Source organism: Rhinichthys klamathensis, unplaced genomic scaffold, assembly GCF_029890125.1.
Source record: "Rhinichthys klamathensis goyatoka isolate OS25496 unplaced genomic scaffold, OSU_Roscu_1.1 h1tg000180l_1, whole genome shotgun sequence".
Classification (NCBI taxonomy): Eukaryota; Metazoa; Chordata; class Actinopteri; order Cypriniformes; family Leuciscidae; genus Rhinichthys; species Rhinichthys klamathensis.
Window position 1 is genome coordinate 206,779 of NW_026606708.1, and position 15,339 is coordinate 222,117.

A 15,339-nucleotide genomic window follows, 5' to 3' on the forward strand; every position below is an offset into this window, starting at 1 on the left:
CTTTACAGTGAGTAGGCCTATGTCTCATACCCATCTGAGAGTACTGTGATTCCCAGTGATGTTTGAGCCATCATCCAGACACCAAACACCTACAGGCTCACAATCCTATCCTCATCACCTCTGGGTTATTTTTTCTATAGCAATTTATAGTCTAGATCTGTCATAGACAGGTCTGCAACATCAGCACACCTGATCTAGTGCGATGGGTCAAGTAAACGGACATATTTTCTAACTGCCATTAAAAATAACCTGCTTACCCACGTTTAACCCAACCAGGGTTGTCTTCTCTTGACCTCTCATTTTAAAGTAACATGCTGGACATCAATTATAAGGGCATTCTCACTGGGTACTTTTTTTATTCAAGCCAAGGACACAAAAATAGATTTTAGTAACTCAGTCACCTCTACCTTAACCCATATTTGTGCCGCCAGCTATGGAAGCTTGTTTCCACCACGGAATGAAAATATTAAAAAAGGTAATTGTGACTTTTTATCTCAATTCTACCGCAATTTAGTGTTTATAGCCTTGGACTTCACGACTTGGACTTTTTTTCCTCAGAATTGCGAGTTTAAATCTCTTAGTTCTGACTTATTTCAAGTTTATAACTCGCAATTCTGACTTTATTTCCCCTCAAGTGTTGTGAGGTAGGCTATGACTTTTTATCTCACAATTCTGACTGTTTCCTCATAATTCATCTCTCTCTCCCTCTCACACACACACATTATCCTGAGCAGAACAGCTAATTTAGTTAGCACTTAATGCTAATTCAGTGTTAGCCTGCTAACCATTAAAAATGGTTTATACTTGGCACAAAATTATAAACTTGAGCATTTTTGTCCAAATATTTTTTCTGTTGCAAAGCAAACACAAATATGTACAACAGTAAACCTAATTGATCAGACTACATCTATTCCTTACAGCCTAATTTTCATTCAAGTAAAATAAATATGCCATCTATCCTTACTAAGGTCACCTCCATTGGACAAATATAAAAAAAGTTTGGCAGCTGAACAGTCCCAAAATCAGCAGTCAAAAAAACAGACACACAGAGTACAGGCTGGCAGTTTAAATGAATGATAAATGTATTTTTGCTTCTTTTCAAACTTAAATCACTGAGCATCATATACAGAGGCATAGAATAACTGTAAACCAGAACCGAAAGATACAGAGATTTATGTACAAATACAAAATTAATATCAGTCTATCTTCCAGAGAAGGAAGAAAGGAAGGAAAGTATGCTGGTGAAAAGAAAAGAAAAGAAAAGAAAAAAAAGAGAGAGAAAGATGGCAAGGAGGCATTGGGTACTGACACACACTTTGGTTTCTTTATAAATATTTTTCTGTCATCCACTCCTGGATTGCGAGACATGTGGGGCGCAGCAGGTACTGTAGCTTTTTCCTGGGGTCAGTTGCAGAAAGGAGCATGATGTGTGTGTGGGGGAGGGGGGCTCATAACAGTAGGCAACCGCTTCTCTTCTTCCGCTTGCGCACCTGCAGCGCTGCCCTGGTGGCCATCTCAAACACCTCACGCACTCCATCCTTAGTTTTAGCCGAACACTCCAAATATCCAAATGCACTGATCCTGTTAGCCATGTCACGGCCCTCCTCTGGTTTTACAGGTTCCTAAAAACACACGTACATGATGAAAGGAAGCATTCTTTTAGAAAATAAACTAGTCACCCTCTCATTAGATTCATTTGTACACCAACATGACATCATGACTTTGCGTACACATACACGCCACTTTCAATTCAAGTGGCGTGTTATCTATACGCATTTTGAAATATCCGCGTGTATGTCCACGCCGAAATCTTTTGCGTGTATGTCTACGCCATTAAATGTCCGAGTGATTCCGCGTGTATGTCTACGCCGTTAAATGTCCGAGCGAAACGAAGCAAAATCTATATCTACATCTGTGGAGCGATATTTCTTTTCCTAGGATGGTAGGAGAAGACTCATAAATGGTATTAACCCCAGTGACGGGTAGGTTTAGGGACGGGGTTGGGGTAGGTCATATATTTATATATGCATAATACAGTAATATAACGTTAAGTCAAAGGCGTTGATAAACACGCTGAAAAGCGATTATGCGTGTTGATAGCACGCCAAAAATGGAAATACGAATTGGCGTGTCATACATACGCCATTTCATGAGATCAGTCTGTGTACACTAACAATATCTAATAGTGAACACAATGTCAGAGGTGGAAAGAGTAATAAAATATTCTACTCAAGTAAAAGTACCACTACTTCAATGAAATTTTACTTAAGTACAAGTACCGGTCTAAAAATCTACTCAAGTAAAAGTAAAAAGTAGCTCATTTAAAATTTACTCAGAGTAAAAGTTACTGAGTTACTTTTTTAACAGCGGGTGGGGGAATCCCCCGTGTGAGGTTGTATTAATGGTATGAGATTTTCACAGTAGAAAATATCACGGTTTACAGTATTAATCAATTATTAAAGGTGCTATATGTATTTTTTAGCGGCCTCTATCTGTGATGTTTCAGATTGCAACCAATTTTTACAAGAGCGCTCATGCTCGTGCTCGAACACAAGAGCGAGCACTCATGGTACCGGCCACACTGAGACTTTCAACACACCGGAGAAAGCATCACACAACATGCTGGAAACTCATGTAAACTCCCACTGCAACGTTACAATAATAGACTACTTTTATCAGCTTGACGTTGAACTAATGCTCCATGCTCGTACCATGATAACGTTACATTTGTGGTGTTATCTAGCATAAGGCATTTCACTAACCATTCGTGTATCTTTCACAATCAGCAACGTCAACATAGATGAATGTATAATATGATAACGAAAACAGTTAGTGACTAGACTGAACAATGTCAGTGTAACAGTAAGATCGTAGGAAGTAACATTACTGCACTGAACGTGTCGGAAATGTGTATTATAAACAATATGATAGTAGTGGGATGAGTGACGTTAGACCATGGGTCACCAAACTAAGGCCCGCGGGCCGAATCAGGCCCGCCACCCCCCTTTGACTGGCCCCCCAACCCCTCTGCCCCCCAATACTTGAACCGGCAATCCCCAAAAGACGTCATGGCCTATTTTTTTTTTAATTGCTTTTTGGAAAATAATAACATGTCTGCATCTGGTATTTTGTTGATTTTTTTCAGTTAAAAATTTATATTTAGTTATAAAATTAACTATATTTGCCGAATTTTCGTCACCCGACATGCTCGAGATCGCGCAGAGACAACAACGCACGCACAGAGTACTGTCAGTGTGGCTAGTGTTAAAAGAAAAGTTGATAGAGAGTGCAGAGTTTTCAAAGAACAGTGGACCAACGATTATTTTTTGTTCAGTGTAAAGAAGTGCAGTTTGTATTATATGTAAAGAAAGTGTGGCAGTTTTCAAAGAATATAATTTGCGTCGTCACCACGAAACCCGCCACAAGGAGTATGCTAGCTTGCGAGGGCAAGCAAGAGAAGACAGGATTCGGAGGATGAAAGTCGGACTGGCTGCACAACAGAATGTATTCCTTCGCCAAACTCAGGTCAACCAGGCTGCTGTCCGAGCTTGCTATAAGGTAGCTCACCTACTAGGTACCCATGGAAAGACTCGATTACTACTTTTGCAAACAACTAGATAAACAAATATGGCTGTGCTAGTAATCTCTACTACACAATGAGGCCTGCTGGTGGTCAGTTTGGTCTGGGTTATACAATTCTATGTTATATAGCTGACCCGGCCCCGGCCCCCCCATCACAGTCAGGAACCATAATGTGGCCCCCAGAGAAAAAAGTTTGGTGACCCCTGCGTTAGACAGTAGATCTAGTACATAAAATAAAAGTTATATCCTAAAGCACCTAATTTTTGTTATCCTGGAACAGTCTTTTGTATTAATTTCATGTCTCATATATGTTGTAGTTTACCTTGCTATTTCATTATAGTTTAACATTATTTCAGCATATCTGAAAACTTGTAATTTATCACAATAAAAATAGCGGAGGTCTCTCCTTAATTTAAACGCTCTGCCGATGTTGATCCATGTTTTCGTCCTAAGTCGATTCGATTCACGTTTGGCCTGACGAGCTTCAGCAGATACATTTTTGTTTTGTTTTGTTTTTTATATTTATGTGGAGTTTGTGTTGGAGTGTGTGTTGTGCTGGAGGCAGGTCGTGTTTGGTGTTATCAGACTCCATGTCGTCAGCTGCAGTGCCGTCGCATAGACTGTATTTATAAAGGAGAGAGGCTCGGGAGCGCGCGTGCACGTCACATCCGATGGCTTTCGCAGAAAATCCGACCCGGAGACTTCACATAGAAATAGGAATACCGGCCTTCAGAGGTAATAGCAAAACCCGACAAGTGGATCATTGTAATGTGTGATTACAACCCCTTCACACACAGGCAATAAAAAAAGGATTCATTTTGGAAGAAAAGTTACATATAGCACCTTTAAATAAATAAACAGTATTATTAAATTATGGTTATTATTATTATTATCATTAGTTAAAATGACAGTTAAATTAATGAAAACAGAGTTTTTTTTGGTTGAACAAATGCTTTTACTATAACAAACTTGAAACCATTTGTTTGTTTTGTTTATTAAAATTTCAATAAAACATGTCTAATCAATTAAATTCAATAATTGATAATGAATTAGATTAACAACTTATTTTTAACATTAATAAGTAATTAAAAATGTTTAAGAATAATATAGTCCTATGAAATGTATTTTATTCAGAAAATGAATGTTTCTTTTTATGATTTAATCCAAATATATTATCAAAAACGGTGGTAATCAAATGTAAATTTAAACTTTGTGTCCTTTTATTTTTTGGGGAAGCGCTGCAAAAACAGATTTACTAAATTAAACCATGGACAAAATATATATATATATTCCTTTAAATAATGTTTAAATAAAATGTATTATTGTTGTTGTTATTATTTTGAGAAGTTCGTTCTATTGTATGCCCAGAATTTCTCCTTAGTAAAACCGAACTTTTATTTTGACAGGTTGTAGTGAAGACCCGTTTCAAAGTGTATTTGACAATGGTTTTTCTCAAATAAAATTATGAAAATGCTCATTAGGCGTTCTCTCAGAGCAGCTCTGGAAATGTATTCATGTCCTCAAATTGTTTGTGAGACGCTGAAAACACCATGAACGTCACGCGTACTTGAGTATGTAACGTTAGTAGACAAAGCGGCGCAGCTCAGCAGAACAAAATATGTTATATATTTAACGTTATATAGAAGTATTTTTGTGCTTAAATATTCACAGACCATGTCGCGATTGGATTTATTGCACAGTTCTACTTTCCATGTATTCATCCATCCATTATTTTGCGTGTTTTACGTGACATCTGCGTTATGTGAATTCCATTTTCATGACTGGATTCCGGGATACCCTCCTCGGCCTTAAGTTATAATCGGGACATACCTTTAACGTTATCTGCAGGAAGGATGGTGTATGTATCCTCTTTTTGCAGCCACTTTGCGTCCACATTTTTTGCAAATTGGATATCTATCCTCGAGGACAACCACTCGTTTTTTCTACAAAGTATTTCCATACTGGCCATAATTCGCTTCATAAGAATTCGAGGGCGCTTTCAGCTTCAGCTGGGTCTGCGTCACCTTTCTTGCGCGTTTGTTCTCCTTCAACCAATGCAGTAGCTTGTTTCCGGAGTGTGATTTTTTTTTTCTCCCTTGTATTATTATTTTTTACTCAGTAACGGATATGATTTCAAATGTAGCGAAGTACAAAACTTCAAACAAAACGTACTTAAGTAAAAGTAAAAGTACAGATTTTAAAAACTACTTAAAAAAGTAGAAGTACACAAAAAAACTACTCAATTACATAACGCGAGTAAATGTAATTCGTTACTTTCCACCTCTGCACAATGTCTAATAGTGAACAATGCATTCAATTGATCAAAAGTGCCAGTAAAGACATTTATAGATGTTACAAAAGGTTTCCATTTCAAATAAATGCTAAAGATTTCTATTTCAGCTAATAGAGCATAACTGTCAACATTGATAATAGTAAGAAATGTTTAGCAGTAAATCAGCATATCAGAATGATCATGTGACACCACCCCCACCCATTTCACCCAAATGTTTTCATAAAAGGCAAACCTCAAAATCAGAAAAAGTTGGGACATTTTGTAAAATGCAATAAAATCAAGAATCTGTTATTTGTTCATTCTTTTTTTTTTTTTTTTTTACTGACAAGAGTACAAAGAAAAGTTTTCCAATGTTTTCACTGACCAACATAATTGTATTTTGTAAATATGAACAAATTTTGATTTTGATGGCTGCAACACAGCCCAAAAAGGTTGGGACAGAGACACGTTTACCACTGTGTCACATCACCTTTCCTTTTAATTACCCTTTTTAATCATTTGGGAGTTGAGGATACTAATTGTTGGAGTTTTGCGAGTGGAATATTTGCCCAATCTTGTCTGATACAAGACAGCCGCTCAACAGTCTGTGGTCATCGTTGCCTGATTCTCCTTTTCATGATGGGTCATACATTTTCCATAAGAGACATATCTGGACTGCAGTAAACAGGCAGGCACATCCCTTCTGTGGTGCAGAGTGTCTAGAAACCCCTCAGTTGTAGCACGTGCAGAATGAGGCCTGGCATTGTCTTGCTTCCCAGGAAAGATGTCATCTTGATGGCAGTTTATGTCTCTGTACAATCCAAATATATGCCTCCATGTCAATGGTACCTTCACAATAATACAAGTACCCATACCGTTTGCAATGATGCACCTCAATACCAGGACAGATGTTTGCTTTTGCACCTGTCGCTGGTGAAAGTCTGGTTGGTTCCTTTCATCTTTGGGACGGAGAACTCGATTCCATTTTCTCCCAAAAACAAGCTGAAACATGGATTCATCTGACCACAGCAGACATTTCCACTTTCTTCTAGACCATCTGAGATGAGCTCAGGCCCAGAGAACTCACCGGCATCTCCACATAGAAGTGATGTAAAGCTTTCTCCTTGCGTAACAGAGATTCAAGTGGCATTTCTTGATGCAGCGTCAGACTGTGTTCAGTGAAAATGGTTTTCCAAATTACTCCTGAGCACATGTGCCTGTATTTGACAGAGTAGCATGATGGTATCTTGTGCAATGCCATCTGAGGGCACAAAGGTCACGCACATTCAACAGAGGTCTACTACCTTACCCAACACAGACTGAGATTTCTCTGGATTCCCTGAATCTTGTGACAATATTATGTATGGAAGATGATGAAAGGCATAAATGCTTTGCAATCTTGCATTGAGAAATGTGATTTTTTAATTGCTTGACAATTCTCTCAAGATATTTGGCACAAAGTGATGAGCCATGACCCATCTTTGCTTAAAAAGACTGAGAAGCACTTTTACACCCAAACATGATACCCTCAACTATTACCAATTCACCTGCTCATTGTGGACTGTTTCAAAATAGTTGGATTATCTAATTTGGATAATCTTTTCACTTTTATTTGGTCTCTGTCCCAACTTTTTTGGGGTGTGTTGCAGCCATCAAAATCAAAATTTGTTCATATTTACAAAATACAATTATGTTGGTCAGTGAAAACATTGAAAAACGTTTCTTTGTACTTTTGTCAGCTAATAAAAGGTTAAATAGAATGAACAGATCACAGATTCTTGATTTTATTGCATTTTACAAAATGTCCCAACTTTTTCTGATTTGGGGTTGTATTTGCATTCTGAGTTATTTATATTTAGACACCGAATCAAATCATGTAGCTAGATAAATATTGAAATGTAACTTTTTTTGTAATTGCATACTGATTCAAAGTGAAGAAGGTTACAACTCTACAACATACAATGAACGTCAATAAACATTTCATACTGTAGAACTGCGGTATGCTGAATGTCACATGACTTACAATCTGCCACATTCCTGAAGAGATAAAATCAGGGTTTGAGCTCAATGAGCATTCCTAGACACTAACAACAATGTTTCTTAGCTACCTTAAATGGTCCCCACAACCGTCCCTTTCAACACAAAGCATTGTGGTTAAAAGTAGCCGAACAATTTGGGAGAATATGATGGATCATTACTGTACAAATTGTGTACACTAAAATCTTCCTCATTAGAAAATAACTTAAAAATGCTACATGTATAAATATAAAAGTATTATGACGACTAGGATGAAAGTTTCACTACTGTTTTTTGCCTTACTCTTACAAACAAACCTTCAGCATGATGTAATCCCTGAGGGCAGCTTTTTCCCCACAGGAAACAGCTGCATTTCCATTTTCCTTTGTGGCTTTCAGAGACAGGAAGTGTCCTGTTTGTTAAGGCAAAGGCCAACAAAAGGCCTCTGCTGTGTCTTATAAACCTCTACTTCATGTTACTATGGCAACATCTGCTTAACACACACACACACACACACACCTGCCATACCTGTTTCATCTTGATCAGCTCCCTGCGTGTGTGTTCATCATTCCGCAGGTCCTTTTTATTGCCCACTAGGATGATGGGAACGTTGGGACAAAAATGTTTTACCTCTGGCGTCCATTTCTCTGGAATATTCTCTGGAAGAGGCCAGAACAGAAGTTATGAAACCTGATGCCAATGTTAAGATATTTTTTAGAAATCATTTAATACAGTAAATTATAAATATTAATAACTGCAGGAGATTGTGCATTTCATTATTTAATGAAATTTCAGTATTTAATAAATCACCTTCAATTTGACCTTAATGTAATATGTGCAAGTTGAATTACTTGCACTTAGTTAAAACTATTTGCTGTGAAGCAGGAATAAAAAAAATAAAATAAAAAGTAGTAATTTACACTACCATTCAAAGGTTTGGGGTCTTTAAGATTTTTTTAGTCTCTTATGCTCAACAAGGCTGCATTTATTTGATTAAAAATACAGTAAATTAGTTTAAAATAATTGTTTTCTATTCTAATGTAATTTAAAAATGTCATTTATTCCTGTGATGTCAAAGCTGAATTTTCAGCATCATCCCTCCAGTCTTCAGTGTCACGTGATCATTCTAATATGCTGATTTGGTTGTCACGATACATTTCTTATTATTAACACAGCTTATTTTTGTGGAAAATTTTGATGCATTGTTATTTTTTTCAGAATTCTTAATAGAAAAATAGAAAGGTAAATAGTGTCATGATTGAATAAATGGAGTAAATTCACAATTTACTGTCATGATTGAAATGCTTACTGACTCCAAACTTCAGAACAATAGTGTGTGCGGTTAGGTACCTAAACTATCTGGACTGTCTATAGAGAAACACATCAGAATAACATCTGTGTCTGGATACGACAATGGCCTCAACCGATCATAGTCCTCCTGACCAGCTGTGTCCCACAGAGCCAACTCCACCTGAGAGAGAGAGAGAGAGAGAGATGCAGATACTTCAGTATTGTTTGTCAGCTGAAGGTATGTCACTGGACTTTGAGTGGTCTTGTTGTCAATGTCAGTGGTCATAAATATAAAAACCATTTATAAACCTAAAGCTATTTAAAGAGATAACTACAGTTCAAACTGGTCTAGAGGTCTTCAAAGACAATACAAAAACATTCAAGGGTTTTTTTTGTGAAATGAAATGTGTGTACTGGAGCATACAGGAAATAGAAAAAATGTAAATCAACAAACTGCAAATCTTTTAATCAAAAGTTCTGGAACACTGGTCTGGGCAAATTTAACTCCTGAAATCATATTCTTCCTTAACGTATAGGTTGATTTCAATATCGTTGTCCTCCATTTCAAAGAAGCTTACAAGTCCAAACATGAACAAAAATCTTAAACCATTTCCTGTAGTAGTAAGTTCAGATCAGAGGAGCACTCCCTCTTGCTGAGCTTCTCTCATATTATATCCAGCATGTCTGATCAGGATGGCCTGAAATTTGGGTTAAAAGGTTGCAGGAATACCCAATTCCCTCTCTTAAACAAGCATACACAGATACACCACATTCTCAGTGCTTCTGTCCACAACACAAGGAAGAAGGACTGTGTACAACACTATTTTAGGATAACTGACCTGTTTGCCGTCCACCTCTATGTCAGCAATGTAGTTTTCGAACACTGTGGGCACGTAGACCTCTGGGAACTGGTCTTTACTGAACACAATGAGCAGACATGTTTTTCCACAGGCTCCATCTCCCACAATCACCAGCTTCTTACGAATAGCTGCCATCACTTAAGAAAAAGAAAGAAGACTACCATGAGACATGGTTCAAATTAAATTCACAAAACAAATAGGCTACAATATTCATATTTTGTGACGATGACCCACTGGCTGTAGATTTGATTATCCCATTTATTACATAGCTATTGAGCAAATAAAATTAAAATTGCATGAAAATTGTATATATTAGCTTAAATTGTGTAGATTACCTTAAAGATAGATGATAGAGGAGGATAGAGGAATAGATGGATAGGATTAAAGCATCCGCTAAGAAAGATTAAAAAAAAAATATCTAACAACTATGATTGCAACAATATTAAGTCATAATATTATTCCCAATCCAATTAACTAGAGACTGGTTAGCTAACATGTTTAGCTACAAAGCATTTTTTTTTTACAGCTTGTAATTGTAACTGTTCTGAGAAGTTAGAGCCAATTAGCCATTTTAAATATCATAGAAATGCAATGAAATTAAAAGATAGAGACTGAGGAATGATACGAGAGACGTGAAAGTAGCAGCGATACATTGCCATTGACTGCGTGCAGCGGTGAAATATCCAGTTTCGCAGTAATTGTAAAGGAACATTTAACAAATCAGAATCAAGTATTCCAGAGAGCCACGAAATATGTCCAAAAAAATCAACATAATAATTGAGTGAGTGAACCCCTGTTTGAGAAACGCAACATAATAGAGTGTAGCAGGTCCACGATCTGTCCTGCATTTATGCAGAATCAGGAGGCCAAAATGCTGATCAAGACCCAAACTCAACCACAAAATGAACATCACACTGGAATGAAAAAAGTACATTTTGTTTAAGGCCTTATTTGGGAGAAGTTCTTGCATCCACACAAAGTGAAAGCATGAAGAGTATGGAAAAAATACAGTAAGAAAGACTTTCCTGTCCCACCCTTTTCCTCTCTTTCCCGCAATTTGGAAAAAAAAATAATAAAGGACACGATGGCCCAAAAATGTCACAGCCAAAGAACACACTCACAGACATTTTCTTTAAATAGTGCCAATCTAACCAGTTGTCCACACCATTTAAGCACACACGCGTACAGTAGCCCAGTGAACGCGGACACACTCCAACAGAAGATTTTTGACTTGTGTGCATGATTCATGTGTGAGAAAGATGTAGGTTATGTAGAAATTTAGACTAATAAACATTTTCCAACACATCAGCAGGCTAGCAAGTACAAAACAAAAATCATGGTAATATCACAGTAATAGCCTACTGTTATTTTGGACACTTGCCATGGTAAAACCATGTTTATTTAGACATATTGCGATAGTACAACTGTATTTTGGACAAGTATTATGGCAATTTTGGACATGTATTGTGGAAATACCATATTTGAACATGTACCATGGTGTTCATTGAACCTTAGTGTAGCACATATATATATATATATATATATATATATATATATATATATATATATATATATATATATATATATATATATATATATATATATATATATATACACACACACATGCTACCATGGAATAAATCAAAATACAATACTACCACTGAAAAGTTTTTTTTAATGAAATAACTTGAGTCTAGCAAAATGCATTAAATTGAATGAAATATTTCAAATAAATGCTTAACTTTCTATTTCCACAAAAATATTAAGCAGTGCAACTGTTTTCAATGTTGATAATAAATTTTTTCTTGAGCACCAAATCAGCATATTAGAATGATTTCTGAACAATCACGTGACACTGAAAACATTTCAATAATATTAAAATAGAATTTTTTTTAAATTGTAATAACTCCGTAATACTGTTTTGTTTCTACTGTATTTTTGATCAAATAAATGCAGCCTTTGGTGAGCAGAAGAAACTTCTTTCAAACACATTAAAAAACAAAACTTGCTAACCCCAAACTTTGGAACAGTTGTGCATGTACCTTTAAAATACTATCTTTAGTAAGGAAAGTGTGTGTGAAGGGACAAACACATTAAAGGTAGGGCTGGGACAACGCGTCGACGTCATCGATGATGTCGACGCAAAAAATACGTTGACGCAAAATATGCGCGTCGATTCGTCAGACCCAAAACAAAGATGGCGGCGCCGGAGAGTAGTAGCTGACTGGATTGTTGACTATACTGCGCGCATAACATACATAGCGCGCGTACGGCAGAGAGGGAGAGAGCGAGAGACACACGCAAGGTCTCTCGCTCTCTGCCGTGCGCGCTATGTATGTTATGCGCGCAGTATGTTCTGTCTCGCATGCGCGCTCTAGATTCTGGGAGATTTGAACTAATTTGCGGGCATCAGGGAGACGCTATCAATATGCGGGGGACTCCCGGAACTTCCGGGAGACTTGGGATGTCTGAGTGCGGGTTTTTTCCCCCCCGGCGTGCATGTTAATCAATGAGTGCATTCACACCGGGAGCGGGAGCAGGAGCAGCGCGTGAGCAACAGTGAAGCGCGGGTTTCGGCGCAGTCTTAGGGTGCTTTCACACCTGGATTTGTTTTGTTCCGGAACAGATCCGAAACAGAATACTTTGTTCCGAATCAATTTAATACGTCACTCTGTTCACACCACACTGTTGTAAAGCGGTCCAAATCGCGCACCCTTCCAGGGCTTTCCTTACACCATTACATCACTACCTCTTGCGTGCAGGTCGCACATTCCATTGTGGGACATCGTCATGACAACAGTAACACAAAATAAATCGCGGGTTGACTTGGTGGCGGTGCTACGAAGAGGTGAAATGCCTCATAGATATTTGGTCGGAAGTCAGAGTTTCCGCTAGAAAAAAATGGTGCCGGTCAAAGTGACCGGCAGAGGTTTCGTTAAACGGACATTTTGATGATATGCCGGTCAAATATCGCCTCTTAGTTAGTCAAGTTGAGGAAAACTGGAGGCAGGCTATATAACTTAAAAAATGACATAATCAGGCCTTATAGAATGCAACATGTTATTATTAGCCTAACTTTCAAATAGACGGAAAAAAACACGAACGTCTGATTGGCGTCAATCAACACCAATTGTTTTTTACTATGGTTTCACACACATTCACTTTTTGAAACATTGAGGCACGGATGTACCTAACACAAATAAATAAAAAATCTCCAGCTAACTCATTCATTTAGTTCGCTATTAAATAAGAGATCTAGCGCTAAAATCAGTTTTTTTTTAAATCAAGCTGAGCGCTCGTGTCCGCCGTTGGGCGCAGAGATATCACGCAACACCTGAAATAAAGCTTGCCACAAAGAACCGGCGAAAGTAATGATTATGCATGAAACATTTAAATTGCTGATAAATTGATAAAGTTGACGATGCAGACTCGACATCTTCTTCGCAGTAGTGAACGCGCCTAGAGAGAGAAATACACACTTCATATGAATAAATTCTTATTTATTAATCCAGGCAAATTTGTTGATGAAACATTGATTAAAATGAAGATACAATTTAAACAAAACGAAATAAACTTTAAAGAAAGGCTTTCTACAAAACAAAACTAAATAACTGGTCAAAATCATGTCTGACCAATTCCAAATGTTTTCCGATATATAGGCCTATTGGTCATCTTATGATCCTATCTTACTCATCTCATGCGGTTCCCTTTTCATATAGCCTAATCAACATAGATGCAATAAAAAAATAATAACATTATATTTTTTATAAATATGAAACTTATATTTATTTATTTTTACTTATGATAAGCGTCACACCGCTCTGCTTTGCTCACATGCTCTGGGGTGTAGCCTAATGCATGTGTGCATGCATGTGGTGGAGGGGTGCGATTTTCGAATAATAATCAACCCAGCGATCTTCGTATATTATTTTTGCTTGAAAATTTCGTTTTGTATAAATTGTATATTAATTTTAATCAATGTTTCATCAACAAATTTGACTGGATTAATAAATAAGAAGCAAATATAGTGGACAATATAGGCTAATAGGCTAATCAGGACACTGAGGCGTCGGCGCGTGCACACTTCTCTCTATAGGCGCGTTCACTACTGCGAAGATGGCGAGTCTGCATCGTCAACTTTATCAATTTATCAACTTTATCAATAATATCAATGGACCTGGCCATATTTGAAACGTCTCACTCAATCGTTTGTTGTTTAGGTCTATATTACAGCGGCGTGCGCTTTATTTGAAATGCAGCATGCGATGTTGTTTAATAACTTTCTAACGGTGGAGCCTGTTCCTATAACATAGCCAAAGTGTATTTTTGCTTTATACATTTTAGGCTTATTCTCAAATTCATATTGTGTTAGGGGGGCGGGATTATTACGCAATTTTAATCGGACAATTTGACCGGAGAGATTTAATTTTGGCGGACATTTCATTTTTTTCCCGGCCAATGTCCGGTAATTACCGGACAACGGAAACCCTGGTCGGAAGAACACATCTCCCGGATGTTGGACACTACACACAAGAACACCGAAGTGCACAAGAAGATCAGCTATAAAATGAAAGAGAGGGGTTATGAACGGTCCGTCGAGCAGTGCCGCGCAAAGGCGAAAAAACTCCGACATTGATTTGTTCCGGTTCGTGGGTCGGTTGTGTTCTCACTACAAACGAACCGCTCCAGGGTTCGTATGGAATCGAGCCGAGACCACCTCTTCTAGGCGGTCTCGGCTCGGTTGTTTTGTTCCGATTCAGAGTGCGATTGTTGTGTTCACATATGACCAAACGAACCGGGCCAAAAGGGAAACGCCCCTTTGTTTCGGAACAACGTCTCCAATCGATCCAGGTGTGAAAGCACCCTTAATTTGCTGCTGCCCACGCTCAATTAAAGTGAAAGCACACTTTTGATGGACAAAATAAATATGATTTCACACAAAAAGTGCAGAAAATGCGCATAATTTGCATGTCTGGTGTGTTTTAACAAGAACTGGAGTAGGGTATGTATGTCAGAAAAGAAAATGAAGACTCAAAAATATTTATAGAATTTTTTTTATTGAATGCTAGACATCAAGTTATTATTTTCATCTTAAAGAAGAATTACAAGATGCACTTTTTTTCAGTAAGCTAGGCCTATGTGTTTTCAAGGCTTCAAAGTTTTATTGAATGCTACCTCTGACTAAGAATGCATTACTTTGCACTTGTATAGTCTTTTATTTTGGAATTTTAAGAGCAATAAACATATATTGCAATGTTAAGGAATTCATGTTGTTTCATTCAGATATGTAAATCAACATGTATAAATTGCTATTAGTCA

The 15,339-nt window shown here is 37.4% G+C and overlaps 1 protein-coding gene across 1 annotated transcript in view; it reads right to left on the minus strand.

Annotated features, from left to right (window-relative positions):
• Positions 1–1,058: 1,058 nt before the first annotated feature.
• rhocb (ras homolog family member Cb) overlaps positions 1,059–15,339 on the minus strand; it is a 30,506-nt gene continuing 16,225 nt past the window's right edge. The window contains exons 2-5 of the mRNA XM_056260901.1: positions 10,000–10,157; positions 9,221–9,341; positions 8,399–8,529; positions 1,059–1,622 (exon numbers count right to left, since the gene is read on the minus strand). Coding sequence (XP_056116876.1) covers positions 1,449–1,622; positions 8,399–8,529; positions 9,221–9,341; positions 10,000–10,155 — 582 coding nt within the window. The 5' untranslated portion in view covers positions 10,156–10,157 and the 3' untranslated portion in view covers positions 1,059–1,448. The remainder of the gene's footprint in view (positions 1,623–8,398; positions 8,530–9,220; positions 9,342–9,999; positions 10,158–15,339) is intronic.